The sequence below is a fragment of the Leuciscus leuciscus genome, assembly GCF_965113295.1.
Source record: "Leuciscus leuciscus genome assembly, chromosome: 21".
Lineage (NCBI taxonomy): Eukaryota > Metazoa > Chordata > Actinopteri > Cypriniformes > Leuciscidae > Leuciscus > Leuciscus leuciscus.
Genome location: NC_138745.1, coordinates 33,399,707 through 33,416,475, shown reverse-complemented (window position 1 = coordinate 33,416,475; position 16,769 = coordinate 33,399,707). Strand labels below are relative to the sequence as shown.

At 35.1% G+C, this 16,769-nt stretch overlaps 1 protein-coding gene across 7 annotated transcripts in view; it reads left to right on the top strand.

The window, feature by feature from the left end:
• Window positions 1-16,769, top strand: part of ptprea (protein tyrosine phosphatase receptor type Ea) — a 78,368-nt gene that overhangs the window by 47,284 nt on the left and 14,315 nt on the right. For 3 of the 7 annotated variants that reach the window (XM_082151903.1, XM_082151905.1, XM_082151904.1), the window contains exons 3-8: window positions 6,576-6,650; window positions 8,022-8,112; window positions 8,446-8,519; window positions 10,938-11,057; window positions 13,220-13,356; window positions 16,148-16,238. In XM_082151903.1, the coding sequence (XP_082008029.1) occupies window positions 6,581-6,650; window positions 8,022-8,112; window positions 8,446-8,519; window positions 10,938-11,057; window positions 13,220-13,356; window positions 16,148-16,238 (583 nt within the window). In that variant the 5' untranslated portion in view covers window positions 6,576-6,580. Of the gene's footprint in view, window positions 1-469; window positions 699-6,575; window positions 6,651-8,021; window positions 8,113-8,202; window positions 8,359-8,445; window positions 8,520-10,937; window positions 11,058-13,219; window positions 13,357-16,147; window positions 16,239-16,769 lie in introns of those variants that run through there. The other 4 variants (XM_082151906.1, XM_082151907.1, XM_082151908.1 and 1 more) reach the window with 4 other exon arrangements.

Here is a 16,769-nt window from a genome sequence, read left to right as displayed (position 1 = left end):
CAGCAGAACTGTTTCCAACTTTGATAATGAATCATCATATTAGAATGATTTCTAAAGGATCATGTGATAGACTGGAGTAATTATCCTGAAAATTCAGCTTTGCATCACAGAAATAAATGATAATTTAAACTATAATAAATTGAAAACTAATTATTTTAAATTGTAATAATATATCACAATATTAAAAAAAAAAAAATCTGTATTTTTGATCAAATAAATGCAGGCTTGATGAGCAGAAGAAACTTCTTTAAAAAACATTAAAAATAGTAATGTGTCCAAACTTTTGGCCTGTACTGTATGTGTATATATCAACACAAAAAATTGTGACTTGTGTCTATGTTCTGTCTTAGTCTGCTTTTTTAAAGTGATGTGTTCTTTAACACTTTAACACTTGTCGTGTTTTAATGCAAACGAGCTCTTCACGTGTCAGAAATGCTAAGTGAGATGAAATGAGAGCGACAGAGTGTAAAAGTCACACTGTCATTCTGTGAAGATCTTGGTCAAATAACATTTACAGATAGAACAGGATGATATGAGGGGAGAAACGTGCCAAAATCATCTTTAACAGCAGCAAGCAGCGTTCAGAAGAGTCTTTCTGTCAGACATGCCAGGAATTCGGAGAATGAAAATGAAAAAACTGTAACGTTGCAATTATTTTCAGGGAAACGCACGGCTGAAGTAGATCCAGCCCGACTGAGGTAATTCTCACACACTAAATATCTCTGATCTGAATATCTACATCATTTTGGGGTGTGGTAACCTCAGAATAAGTGGAATAATTGACTGTGGGCCGTTGAATGAATGCACACTCGAGGTGCTAATAATTCAACGGGCCGTTGTCACTTGTTCCGAACACATTCTGTATGTATTGCTGTTTATAGAGGAGTTTTTGGTGTTTTTCGGCTGGTCATGCTGGGTGAACTGCTTGATGCCCAGATAAACCACCCAAAAACTGATTACATTTACTGACACTTGCGGTGCAGAAATGGCTCACATCAGCTTTAACTGAACGATTGTGTTTTTTCTCTTTAAGTTAAGTATTTTTCCGTCGTGGCTGTCGCACGTGTGCTGGCATGTTGTGCATGGCATCGAGTGTTTGAGACATTTTGTTGTCTTTCCCTCTGCACTTATTTTCGGTTGTATCTCTACTATAAGACAGACACGCGTCACCTGATTATAAGCTGATGATGACAGTCGAGTGATGTCGTTGGTTGGTAATGCTGTGTTTTCTGTAAGCAGCTCCTGCAATCTGTAAAATTACTGTTTAGTCAATAGTCTACATGGAGAAGGAAGGAGTTTACTATATTTTACTTTATAAATACTAATAAGCTATGAATCTCACCCTTTTTTTATTTATTATATTTAAAGGAGTGGTTGAATTTGATTTCACTTTTCTAACTTTAGTTAGTGTGTAATGTTGCTGTTTGAGCATAAACAACATCTGCTCAAAGTTCACAGCAAAGGGAGATACTTGCTTTTAAATAAATTAATTCCTTAAAATTAATAAATAAACATTCCTCCGGGGTTAGTGACGTCACTAACCCTAAAATTTACATAAACTCCGCCCCCGGGAACATAATTTATAGATTATCATGACAGAATATGCTAATCAGTGACTAGAAGATAACTACACATAAGCTACATAAATTCATCAACTAACCATTCAGAAATGTTGTCTACATGTTGTCACTTCTTCTTGAGTCTCTCCATATTTGTCTGAATCCGATATGAACATAAAAGGTTAAGTTTTAGAAATTTTCAGTGCATGTCTGTGTGAGGTAAAAGGACACAAGCTGTTGAAGCTCCGCCCTCTGTGCCGGGAGCAGCAGCTCATTTGCATTTAAAGGAACAGACACAAAACGGTGCGTTTTTGCTGGGTATTTTGAGCTAAAACTTCCCATACACACTGGGGACATCAAAGACTTATTTTACATCTTGTGAAAAGGGCATTATACCACCTTTATAAATATTTACTTGTGCATTTTTTATGCTTATTACATTATTGAAATATTATTATTGGCAAATTATTTTAGAAACAAGTTTCTCCCTACATTTTCCGTTATGATGGCTTAATTATTTCCTAGTAGAAATCAAGTCCAGATCAGATTCAGTTTGGATGCTGCCTGTGTAGATACATATCTATAAATCAACATATCTATACTCTACATATGTACATTAGTTTCAGATGCATTGATAATTTGGTCAGACACATTCAACCCAAGTACGTTTACACTTCATACACAAGCATACACACATACTTTAGTTCTTCTTGCTTTTGCTGATTGCATAAGGAAATGACATGTCTGTGCGAACAGAGGAGCGTTCCTCATTTATAGCGGCCGCTTAGAGTTTTCGTGTGGGCTAAAAACCCCCACGACAGAGCGTCATTAATTCATGGTTAGCAGCTTAGAGACAAACACACAAACAGAGATGGTCTCACTTACCATTTAAATCAGCGAGTGCATCCAGGGACGTTTCCGGCACATGTTGGGGACGGGTTAAGGCCTCACCCAAGGCTATCTGCTAATGTCTTTCGTATAAAAGGAGCCTGTCTGCTAGCTTTACCCCATGACCTATTTACAGTAATGACTGTAAGAAGTGCCCTATATGCTGAGGGCAAAGACAGCAGAACGATCCTGACCATAGCAAACACGTCACATGTTCTCTGAAGGAGGTAAGTGTGGGACACAGGGACAGGCGAGGCGGGAGGAGAGGTTTCAATGTAATTATGTAAAGGTACAAATTAGCATTAGTGTTGAGTTTGTTTTAACACTCGGAATAAAATAAAAGTTATGTCATCGTTTACTTTATGCACAATATATTGGTACCAAATAGGTTCTTAGGTGACAAGTTTTTTTTTGTATTATTCATCAATATTAAATATTTAATTGTGCATGCTCATTTCCTCTATTTTTAGGGGATTTATATTACCTTTACCATCATCTGTGTTGTGTATAATCTAAATGTAATCTTTACAAAAAAAAAAATGTTAAAAAAGTTGTACATAAGAACATAAAGAACATAAAATAATTTTTTTTTTTCTATTTTAATATATTTTAATATGTAATTTATTCTTATAATCAAAGCTGAATTTTCAGCATCATTACTCCAGTCTTCAGTGTCACATGATCCTTCAGAAAGCATTCTAATATTCTGATTTCTGCTGAAGAAACATTTCTAATTATTAACAAAATTTGAAAATAGATGTGCAGCTTAATATTTTTTGTGGAACCGGTGATCCTTTTTTTTTTCAGGACTCTTTGATGAATAGAAAGTACTTTTTTTTGTAACAATTTTAAAAAAACATTTTTACTGTCACTTTTGATTTATTAATGCATCCTTGCTGAATAAAAATGCTAGTTTCTTTCTATTTCTAAAAATAGAGTAATGACTTACATTTCATTATATTTCTGACACAAAATTATGACTTTAGAAGCCTTAGACTATGGCACACACATCACATGGATTAATTTTATGATATATTTATGTTTTTTATTTTTTTTTGTCTCCATTCGCTGTCATTGTGAAAAAGAGACAATCATACAATTCCTGTATTATTCCATTGAAGAAAAGGTTTGGAACATCATGTGGGGGAGTAAACGATGACAGATTTGTATTTATATTAAAATTTTTTCGAGGTAATCTCTGTCTTTAAAGGAAACGGGACTTTGGAGAAGCTCCACACAGTCTATTAACACTCTAGAGTCTGAGAGACACAGATTTGTCAGACCCATTTGCCTGCAGTAAAGTGTGGCTACACAAGATTTATGTGTGTCACTGATTTGCCCCACTTACTTTAACAGTTTCCCACTGTGTCCTAGCAAAAACACAGCAGTGTGTGTGTGTGCACTGAACAGGAAACCTTGTCCCCACTGTGCCCTTGAACAATACCTCTCAACCCATGCATCTCCACAGAGACATACTGATGTCCCTCTGGATAAAAAGCATATGCAATTGCAAGATTCTGTGCATTTGCATGCATTCACTCGGATCCAGTCTATATGTATGCTATGGAATATAAATATATTCATGCTTACCTGTGCAGTTGTTTCCCTGGGCTTGGCTATCGGCCCTATACCGCATGAAACGGGGAGGGTCATTTCTTCTCATTATAATTCTGCCATCAGTCTTTGTGCCACTGCAGGCAGCTCTCAGCTCTTTATTAAGTGCTGTGGGACAGTGTATCGACTCAAACCCTCCGGACTCCGGTGTGCTCTGGGATACTGTCGGAAAATGCAGCATTTGATCACGGTTTATCACAGCGGCTAATGCAGAAAGCACTTTATTTCACTCCCGGCTGATGAATGATGCAGTCTGTGAGGTTACCAGGGAGAAAGTCTGGTGTACGCTGATAATGCAACAAGAAGTAGTTGAGAAAAAATGTCCATGAACCTTTTCATAATCAGGATTTTAGGTGAAGTATGTGTATGCATAACGGAAAGTGTATATTTTGGGTGATGTAACTCTCCATTATTTACTTATTTTACTTTAAAAAGTTTTCTTAAATTTATAATAACCTTATAAGCTGCTCTTTTTGCAGAGCACATAGTTCTGTGGTGTGACAAACAGTTTATTATGGTGTTTTGTGTCTGGTTTTAAAGGGGACTTTTCAGGTAGTCAGACTGGGAGACCGTTTTAGCTGGTTAAAGATGTCTTTTATCATCTGGATGTAATATATTATACACTGCTGTTTAAAAGTTTGGACTCAGTAAGATTTTAATAATTAATAGAAATGCATGAATTTCTATTAAAAGAATAATAAATAAAACATAATAAATAATTAATACATTAATGAATCATTTATTTATTAATTTTATAATAATTATTAATGCATAATAATCAACAGTAATCAATAATTAATTAATTAATTAATTAATAATAATAAAAATATATATTTTTACAGAAAGAATGGCTTAAATAGATCCAAAGTGACTATAAAAACATATAATGTTACAAACTATTTTTTATTTCAAATAATTGCTGTTCTTTTGAACTTTCTATTCATCAAAGAATCCTGAAAAGAAATGCATCATGGTTTCCACAAAAATATTAACCAGTACAACTATTTTCAATTCATTAATAATAATCAGAAATGTTTCTTGAGCAGCAAATCATCATATTAGAATGATTTCTGGAGGATCATGTGACACTGAAGACTGGAGTAATGATGCTGAAAAGGAATAAATTACATTTTAAAGTATACTCAAATAGAAAACAGTTATTTTAAATTATAATAATATTTCACAATATTACTGTATATTTGATCAAATAAATGCAACCATGGTGAACATAAGAGACTTCTTTAAAAAAAAACATTTAAAACGGTATAGTGTACCTTTGGCATAACCTGCACTAATGAATAATGCCAGGAATGAGTGTTGAAGTCAATGTAAAATCAGCATGTTCATTTGTACAGATACGTACTCCTTGTACTTTGTATTCAAATGTATAATCATGGAATGCAATACTTGTCTGAAATAGTTGCAGATTGACTCCGCTTGAACTTCACATGAACTACCCTACTTTTGCTGATAGTTTGGCAGTCTTGGAGTTTGAACACCTCCAGGATTCTCTCTAATGTTGAGTGGTTTGCGTTGCAGGACCACAGGGATTTGTCTGTAACCGGTGTCTGTTATATATGCGTTGTGCTGGTTTAGTGAATTAGCAGCAGCACCCACTTCATTTTCTCAATGAGGAGCATCAGCGGCTGTGCGTGGGTGTTTTGTGGAGTATCTTATCTCTCTCGAGCAGCGCTGATAGCAGAACTGAGACTGAATCAATTCTTGTGGCTTTGCCCAGAAGTAGCCCACGACATCTGGCCTCCAGATAGAGAAGATAGAGGCCGGCCTACATTCACAAGCACACACTAACAGACTCTCTCTCTCTGGCTTACTCTGCTCATCTGTGCATTTACTAGTCTTTCAAGCAGATCTTTTACTTTTACTGTGGGTTAGGGATTTAAAATATACCCCTAACCAAAAGTATGATGCATATTTGATCATGTACTGTTTGAGAGCAAATTATGAGGAGAGACTCAGTCTTGTCCTCTTCTGCCACTGCTAAATGTGTCAATCATGTGATATGCAGATTAAGGGGAACGGCAGACACCACTGATGGGGAACAGTAAATAATCTGCTTCCCCTAAAAATACCCTTTTAGATTTAATAATGAACAGATTATGAGCCCTTTACCACCTCTAAATTCAGATTCTAGAATTCTAAATTCTAGATTAATTCAGATAAGGATCTTATTTTTAACCCGCTTGATAGCACATGTGCACCTAAAATCCCCCCAAAACTAAATAATCATGTGTAATCTACGAGAAAGTGAAGTTTAAGAGTTTAAATGTCAGTGCAGAGATGCTCTCGGATTTAAAGTGTTCGTACTGGAACTGTATATAAATGGCTCTGGTGACATCTAGTGGAAAAGTAGTGAAACATTTTTGTCTGTGTCCATTAATAAAGTGCTGTATGTCTTTCTGCTCTGTTGTTTGTGAATAAGAGTCTCATATAAGTAAGGAAATGATCAGAATGTTTCGAAATAATTTACTGATATGCTCTCTTCTTCTCTTGCAGACACAATGGTCCTTGTTTTTGTCGTAACAGAAGCGCCACAAGACACATCCAATTCAACAGAGACCAATGGCATTAGTAAGTGCTCATCATTTATAGTTGATAATAATAATAATAAAATTAGCATTACTGTTTTTTTTTCCTAAATGCAGAGTATCACATTTATCATACACACAAATACTTTATTTAGCAATTTAGTGAAGATAAATTCATTAATAAAGAAATAATACCTTTAGAATGTCTTATATAGGCTGTATATTGTATTATTTTGCAATCAAATGATCCATCCATCCATCATTGTGTTATTGTCTGTTGTACTTCTGCTTTCCATTCATTTTGGCATTTGTAAGAGTCACTGGCGTATGTGAAAACAGGATCCTATGATACAGCTGTTTCACTCTAGGTGGCGCTAGATGATGTCATCTTATTCACACACACTGTAAAAAAAAAAGTTGCTGCCTTAAATTCAGTCATTTCAAGTCATTTCAACTTAAATTATATTTACTGACTTAAAAAATGGGTTGAAACTTAACTATAACTTAAAAAAGTTGAAAATTGCTTAACTTATTTTGATGTGTTAAAGCAATGTAAAAACATGTTGTCATAACTTATTGATCATATCATGTTTTTACAGAGCATAAAAACATGAAGGGGGGCTCTTGCAAATTAAAAAATTATTTTTGCTGAAAATTCATGTCAAATTTGTTCTTGTACCTCAAAAAAAGGTTCTATATCGAACCTTTTTGTAGTATATAATGCCCAGAATGCATTGTTTTCTACAGGACATTAAAGTTTTAATAAAAAAATACAATGTAACTGTCAGAATTATTATTATTATTATTTACAGCATATCTAATATTATTTATTGAAGCTATTTTAAATTTGAGACATTTTCAGACCTGGAAAATTTTGATTTTTTTATTTAAAAATAAATAAATTTGATTGCAACTTCTATAAAATTATGACAAAATGTCGACATTTCTCACAAATAACTGGAAAACTGTTGTAAACTCAGTGGTCAAAATGTGAACCAACCAATACCGATTGAACCAATACTGTAACAATGTTTTGTTGTTGTATAACATTTATCAGCGAGATGAAATGTGAATCCTCCCTGGTCGCTGTCAGTGTTTATTACGTAAGCATTAGTGTGTATTAGTGTTAAATCTGCGGTGGATCACGCAGACTGCTGCAGTAAAGTGCTGATCGCAGGATTTAGCGGGTGATTCTTGTCAAACCTGCTGTTAAATGAATGAGCGATGCTTATCCTCACAGTCAAAACAGCTCCAGCCTCTCTATTAAATCACTAATAATGCCTTAGCTTGACTGGCTGCCATACCTCACTTAAACACTAAGTGTGTCTGTTCCGGCTCCAGCGGCTCTGTTCGCGGGCCAGTTTCCTGTTCTTTTGTTCACTGTGGTTTTGACTGCCTCTCCTTCTTCCTTTAGAGGACCCGTTCAGCACACACATCCTGCCCATACTGCTGGTGCTGTCCGTCTTGCTGCTTTTTCTAGGGTTGCTGACCTGGTTTTGCCACAGGTATGGCACACAACACAAACACTGTGAGTTAAAAACTGTGAGTCTGTCATGCCCACTAGCTCCGCCCCTTTCTGATAAAGGGCAGGGACAGGAACTGAGACATGCTGTCACACACACACACATATTTATTCATACATTGAAGTAAAGCCACAGATTTTCGCATGGTAGCTGTAGAGAGTGTGTCGTGTAGCGTGTTGTCCGTGAAGAAACAGCACCTCTGATGAAAAAGAGCTCGAGTTTTCGTTGGTGAGACAAACTTGAAGACTCAGGATTGTGATGTATATCGTCTTCACTTGATATGTTTAACCCTCCTTTTCTTTTTTTGTCTTTCAGGTTGAAAAACCAGAGGAAAGCTGTCATCACAGCCGTCGACAAGAAAGTACCAAATGGCATCCTGGAAGAGCAAGGTACACGGTTTCTTTATCTCTAAATCTGAATCGGTCAGCTGTTAAAGATTTATATAAAAGTAACTGGTTGATTTTGAACGCCCTGTTGTAAAGTGAGACGTCTTGGAGAGTTTCACTTTATCAAACATGCTACAGTATATACGGCTTCCTGTTGCCTCAAGATGTAATGTGCCTCTTGAAGAGAGCAGGACGTGAGCGTGTTCGTGTGCTAAACGTGTTATTCTATCCAGAACGACTCTGTAATTGCCTAAAAAGTTCACTTTGGCTGTGGATTATAATCATATTAAGCTGATTTATGAGGAATGTTGTCATCTGCATCCACAATGTTTACAATGAAACACCAAACCATTGATACAAATATTTTTGATTTAAGATAACATTATTGCAAAAAAAATAAAAAATAAAATAAAATAAAATATATATATATATATATATATATATATATATATTTTTTTTTTTAAATATATTTTTATTAAAACTTTTAAATCTATTACTAAAATAGTTCAGATTTTAGTTTAATTTTTATTAAAACTTTTAAATCTATTACTAAAATAGTTCAGATTTAAAAAAAAAAAAAAAATATATATATATATATATATATATATATATATATATATAATATATATATTTTTTTTAATACTAAATCTGAACTATTTTAGTAATAGATTTAAAAGTTTTAATAAAAATGTGACTTTTTAAACTCAACTTTCAGGCATGACTTTGTCCCAGCCAACACTACTACTTTTTCTTTTGTAGTTTAATATTAGTGATCAAATATTTACACTATGAATCTTTAAACGTTGTTAGCTTTGGCTAAACTCTGTGTATTGAATTATTGGTTACACTTTATCTTACAGTGTCATTGTTACATTACAATTATGCATAATTACACGCAACTAACCCTTAACCAAACCAAACCCTAATCCCAACCCTATAGTAAGTACATGTAGTTAATTAATATTACTCAGTACTTAAATGTATAATTACTCTGTAACGGAGACACCTTAAAATAATGTGTAACCAAATGATGTATTGTTTTGTTTCATGGATACAGCGATGTACATAGAAACATGATGCTGTTTGTGGTTCCATCATCAATATTTCCTCAAAAATATTCAAACATGACTAAAACAATGTGAAAGAGGAAGAAGGTTCTTTTTTAAACATATGTTCCTGTTTGCTTTTATTAGAGTTTGCATGTTTGACACAAAAAGCTGTGGCTCATGGTTAGCCGTAGGAAAGGTAAATCACAAAAGTGGTCTCTACAAAACTAGATCGTGTTTCTTAGACAGCAATCAATGAGATTAGGCTTGGATTTAGTCTCCAGAATCTCAGATTGTTCTCTCCTCGCAATCTCCTCTAGAAGGCATCTCAAACTGCGCTCAGGTTTGCTCTTACAGGGTCAGATTGTCGCCACAGATTGTGTGTCTTGTCGAAGGTCTCGCCGATTTATGTAATAGGCTTCCTCTGCACTCTTTCTCCGATTATCCTGATGGAAATCTCTCTCAAGGAATACTCCGTAAACCAAGATGCAGGAAAAGTTGACTGTGTTCAATCCAGTTGGCGTTATTAACACTTCAATCTGAGAGATTGTTTCAGTGTTCAGGGGTGAACGTCACACCTGTGTAAAGGAAGCGGTTTACCAACTTTATCCAGCTCTCTGTGTGTTTGTCTCTTTGATGTACACTACCGTTCAATGGTTGGAAATAAAAAAATGCGGTAAAAACGGTAATAATGTGAAATATTTTCACAATTGAAAATAACTGTTTACTTTTTGAATACGTGTTAAAATTTTATTTATATATGTGATCAAAGCAGAATTTTCAGCATTCTTCAGTGTCACATGATCCTTCAGAAATCATTCTAATATGCTGATTTGCTGCTCAATATTTTTTTTTGATTATTATCAATGTCGCTAATATTTTTGTGGAAATCGTGATACTTTTTTTTAGGGTTCTTTGGTAAATATAAGAAAGTACTTATTTGAAATAGAAATCTTATGTAACATTATACATTTCATCACTGTCACTTTTGATAGATTTAATGCAGCATGTATTTTATAGGTATTAATACTGAATAAAAGTATTAATACCTATAAAAAAAATTATATTTCTGACCCAAAAACTTTAAACGGAAGTGTTTAAATCTGTAAACATGCTCTTTTTTATGCAGAAAAACACTTACTATTTCTCGCACTTAAAATTATGCTACTTGAAACCCGAACCAGAAATCATAGAGACCGGTGAACTCTTTTGATTTGAGTCAGTTGGAAACCACCAAGAAACCACCCAAAACTCCATAGCAACACTTTAGATGGTTTCACCATTATTTATTAATTTATTCATTTTTGTCTAAACGCTAATGTACACCTGAGTAACACCAGTCATTTATGTGTGTGTTTGTATATGTGTTGTATAGAGGAATATATAGATATGGATGATGAGGATAAGGATGATGAGGATGATGAGGATAAGGATGATGATGATGATGATGATGATGATGATGATGATGAGGATCATCTTGGCTGGCCGTCAGAAGGTCAGGTATATGTTGTGTCTCATGAACAGGCATGGACGTCTAAACTAATATCTCACCCTCTCTAACCTCTAAACCAGTGGTCGGGAACCTATGGCTCGCGAGCCACATCTGGCTCTTTGGCAAAAATCATGTGGCTCGCGAGGTCTCTCACCCTTTACCAACAAACCATCGATGAAACAATTAAAACACATCAACAGAGATCGGCTCTCTGCAGAAAAAGCAGCCAATTACAATTCCCTTGTTGTAGTCCAGCCTACTTAAGTTAATTAAAAGTTTATGATAATAATAATATTCAAGTTGTACCGGCAAAAGTGCGTGTTCAGTGCTGTTCGGGAGTGTTCTGTGGTAACCTACAGTTACTGCACTGGATTCAAGCTGGCGAAAACCATTCTAGAACAGCAGCGAAAATGTAAAAGTAGGCTTTATAAACTTTAATATATCCTTTTATTGAAACGGGGGCTTTGCTGTGCAAAGAGACATTTGCGCAGAGACCCTTTATGTCCTATAAATGTGTCGTATTTTTTGATAATCCGCGCAGATTTCAGTTGACGATTCTGTTTAAAGTTATTAATAACAAAACATGAATGAATGAGAAAGAAAATAACAGGATGTGCTTTATATTGAAAATAAATATTAAAAGCGTGATAAGTCGCGAAAGAGAACTGAATTCTACTGACAGGACGCTGTGCGCGCGCTCCGAGCGCAACACGGACAAGTAGCCTTTGTCTTCGGTTGCGCGCCTAAGCGGCCAAATAAACAGAAATATTTCAAAATGGCAAGTCGAGTATTCACGTAAACACAGCAGATGTACTCTGTGCATTCACTCTCTCTCTCTCACACACGCACACATAAGAGGATTTATGCTCATCACTTGGTAACTCAACCTCACAGTGAAAGCCCTGCACAATTAATTCCATATTGCAACTAATTTATTGTTTGCTGAATATTTGTTTGTTTTTAGTTGTCTATGGACCTAATAATTAGCCTACTACTGTTGAATTTTTTATTGAAAAAAGCACGTCTTTAATTTATATATATAGCCTATATATAAATTTTTTTCTACTGTGGCTCTTTTGGAAAAATGCATTATCCAAAAATGAAAAAATGGCTCTTTGGTCAAAAAAGGTTCCCGACCCCTGCTCTAAACCAATGGTTGTGGGTTTCTTTTGGTGCTACATTTATGAAGCATATGTGCATAATATGCTGCTTTGAATATGCCTGTTTCTTTTACCAAGGCATGCTGATAGCTTTCCTGAAAAATAGAATTATGGTGTTAAGGCCGGTTCACAGAACGTGTTTTTGCTGTTAAAAACAATCATTGTAGCAAAAAAAAGAAAAAAAAAAAGAGAAGTGATGTGATGTGGTTTTTAATAGTTGAATTTCTTGTAACTTGAGTTTTTAGAATGACGTGTCATGTGCAAGATGCTGCAAAAAACTCGAGGCGCATGCACATCGGCTAAAGACGTCCGTCTAGCGTGTGTTTGCATTGAAAAACAATGGGAAAGTAGTGCAGTGGAATGGAAAACGCGTTCTGTGTGAAACGGCCACTTAGCATGTTCTCCTGGGTGACAAAACTGTTTGACATGATATTCTTTAAATACAAAAGTATGTTAACCGTGTCCTGTTATATATATATAGGTGGGACAATTTTGTTTTGTCTAAATTATAGAATTTAAAAATAGAGATCTAAGCGTAGAGAATTTTTATTGGCAGTCTACCCTAACATCAAACCCAATAATGATTGATGATACTGACCAAATCTATGTATACACCTCACCTGGATGTGCAAAACACACACACACACACACACACACACACACACACACACACACACACACACACCAATGATGAACGACAGCATAAACAATAGCAATCAAAGCGTTAATGTTTCTATACAGCAGCTCTATAAACAAAAAGTCCCTATAAGATACAATATAGCAAGATATTTATTTTTGCACTAATAGATATAGAAACAGTGGAACGCCACCTGTCAATCAACTTGCATGTGTGTGTGTCAGTTGGTGAGGTGATTGTATTTTTTGCACGTCATTTAAACCGTGAAGTAAATGTCTATTGAATTCACATAAAATGTTGCATCTCCTAAAGATTGATTACTTTTCAAGTGATTGTCTTTAACATTCATTTACCGTGTTCCTCTACAGAGCAACAGACGGTGGTCTTACTGCCAAGATCCCCTTCCACATCCAAAACTTATTTCCCCATCCCAGTAGACAACTTGGAAGAAGAGTATCGGATACGCTCGGCCGATGATGGGAAGCTCTTCCGGGAAGAGTATAATGTGAGTATAATGTTTTTCGTGTGCATGTTAAGATTGTATTTTAAAAGAATATTGATCATGGTTGGAGATACAAAATACAATAATATTTACAAGAAAAACACTCATGACTTTAGTAGCTTTAATAAACCCTTCAAAATCAAATCTGAACACATTTATGCCTATATATATATATATATATATATATATATATATATATATATATATATATATATATATATATATGTATATGTAAGGGATAATGTAGAGCGAGGCGGTTGTTATAGTGAATACAACCCCGACAGGCTGATCAGGACCCTGACGCGAAGTGGCAACGGTGTGTTATACTTAGCAGCGGTGTGTTATCCAGAAATAACAGACCGCATTCTACATTACAATTCAACCAAGCCATGTAATAAATAAATCTATCTATCTATCTATCTATCTATCTATCTATCTATCTATCTATCTATCTATCTATCTATCTATCTATCTATCTATCTATCTATCTATCTATCTATCTATCTATCTATCTATCTATCTATCTATACAGTATATATATATATATATATATATATATATATAATGCAGTGAAGACAATCCTAGTTAGTCATTTGAGAAAACATTGAAGCAAAGTGCCTTTAATTATATGTAATATTTGATTTAATATTTATTCATTTTTGTCTATTAGAACGTTTTGCAGCATATTAATTTAGCAGTGGTATCGAAATTGTTCACACATTTAGTCAGAAAACATTTTACACGCCTGAATCTCAACAGCACCAATCAGTTTTAATATATTATTTAATAATGCAGTGAAGACAATAATAGTTATTTAATTGAGAAATCATTGGAAACTGAATGTCATTGAATATTTCATTTAATATTTGAGGAGCTCTTTTCCAAAACGCTATAAATCCATTTAAATAGTTTTCAGGAAAATTAAATTTTTTACCTAGACCCACACATTTTGTGAATATTCAATTTATCCTGTTAAAATGTTTTTTTGGCTCAGTCTGAACATGTTGAACAATGATTATTAAATCAAACAACAATATTGTTGATGATAAATTCAAAGTTTTTTTTTTTCTTCTTTTCAAAACGCTATAAATCCATCCATTTTTTTTTCAAAACGCTATAAATCCATAATTTTTTTTCCAAAAATTGATGGTTTGTCTTAAAAAAAAGGGGGGAAAAGTCAGTAATAAATACATTGGCATTCAGTAAAGTGTCGAACCCATAAAAAGTAGAACCGTTGTCCACTTTACATAAAACAAATCACGACATGACCTTGTGTGAGTGAGAGTGAGTGAGTGGCGTTCACACCAAACGCAAATAGAGCGTCTGGCGCGAGTGATTTTCATGTTGAGTCAATGTAAAGACGTGTTTACGCGCGTCTCGAGGTCCTGCGGCGCGAATGAGGCGAATTGAGCATGTGGCGCGATGCGCTCGAGTCATTTGAGGGTGAGAGAGCGCGAGAGAGAGAGAATTCTGATTAGTCGAGAGGATGTATCCCATTTAGGCTAAAAATAGGTTTGGCGCTTATCGCGGTTTGGAAAGAAAATGCATCTTGCAGTACATTTTAAACAAAGGAAATAAAGCGAGTTGGCATGAAACGGATGGAGCAGTGAATAGGTTCAGTACACAGCAAAATGACATGACAAACTCTTTTTTTTTTATGACGTTTATCGCGTTTTGGAAAAGAGCTCTTCATTTATTCTTTTATTATAATAGTATGTTTCTGAGCATTTTAGTTTTTTAGATTTGTGAAATTTCATTTTATTGGTAAGTTGGTATCAATTATTTCAACACCAATCATGGTCATCTGAAAATTGCAAAAATAAATACAAAACTAGAGCCCGTCTGCAAATGCTGCAGATCATTATTGTTGTTTACACTGATTACATCACTCATGTTGCTGCAAGTTCAGCATTGGTGTTTGTGTGTGTTTAGTGGCAGCACTCGGTGGAGAGATTGTTATTTTGGCTTGTGGCTCGTAAAGAAGCTGATGGTGCATTATCCTGCTGTTATTAACAGAAACACTCCAGCGCATTCATGTGGATCAGCAAATATCCTTCCACATTTGCTGATGGCTCAACTGCTCTCATTTCCCACTGAGAATTACTGGAATTAAGACGTTCAGGAGTCATCAGGCATTGACTCATTCGAGAATGTCCCTCACTCCTGCTTTTAGACGCATGATTCAAGATTCGCTCCTCTCACAGGCCCGTGATTCAGCAACACACTGAATGAACCATGTGAATTTTCTGTCCCATGGAAACGATGTTTATGCTCAACAATCTTAATGGCCACTTAAACTATTTAAGTCGGAATGGAAGTGGTCGAACAATGGCCTATACATACAGGAACAAAGCGTCAGTAATATCATTCATTTTCAGCAATAACAAAATGACAAGTTTGGTGGGAATTTGAACAGCATGATCAGGTTAACTCAAATGCACAATTCTGTAAGAATGAATGTGTTAGGTAACAATTCAAGTGCAATTTAGTTAAATGAAATCAAGTCATTTTTTTTTTAAGTTTAATGATGGGTGAATATCTCAGGTGCATGATCCACAACAATGCATTTGTGTAGAGACAAGATACACATAAAACACAAGTTTCGCAGCGTGTGCAAAGTACTTGGAGTGTCCGAATTCTTTTAATTATAATGCAGAAAGCTTACAGCATCTGTTAGGTTTCCGTCCAAGTCCAAAAAAAGCTTTATTTAACACCGCATCCAAGATCAGATGCGCTTAGGGTGGTATGGACATTGGTTTAGTGTTGTGAACGTGTTATTTTGTATTGTTGACAGTCAATACCAGGGGGTTCGAAGCAAGGAACATGTGATGAGGCCAATAAAGAAGAAAACAAGGAGAAGAACCGATATCCAAACATCTTACCATGTAAGAATTCTCTCTTTTTCTCTTTGTCTTTTCATCTGTTTAAGTCACATTTATTAATATAGCGCTTTACATAATACAGATTGTTTCAAAACAGCTTTACAGTGATAACAGGATGATTTAATGATGCAGAGATAATCTCGGCTGTAAAAAGCAGCTCTTTCTAAAAAGAAAATAATGTCATTTGTTCAGCTGAAGTCAGTTCAGTTTTGATTCATTTCCGTTGTAAAGATCATCAGTTATTAAATTTGTTAATTTTATCCATAAAGCGGTTCTGCAGAAAACACTGATGTCATCGTCCAGCTCAGTATTATCCAGTAGTGTCAGTGCAGTCATATCAATAATATTGTTGAATATTGGGAAGAAACCCAAACTCCATCAGTGACAGAATGGAGAAAAAAACCTTGGGAGAAAGTTCAATCTCTCTCTCTCTCTCTCTCTCTCTCTCTCTCTCTCTCTCTCTCTCTCTCTCTCTCTCTCTCTCTCTCTCTCTCTCTCTCTCTCTCTCTCTCTCTCTCTCTCTCTCTCTGACTG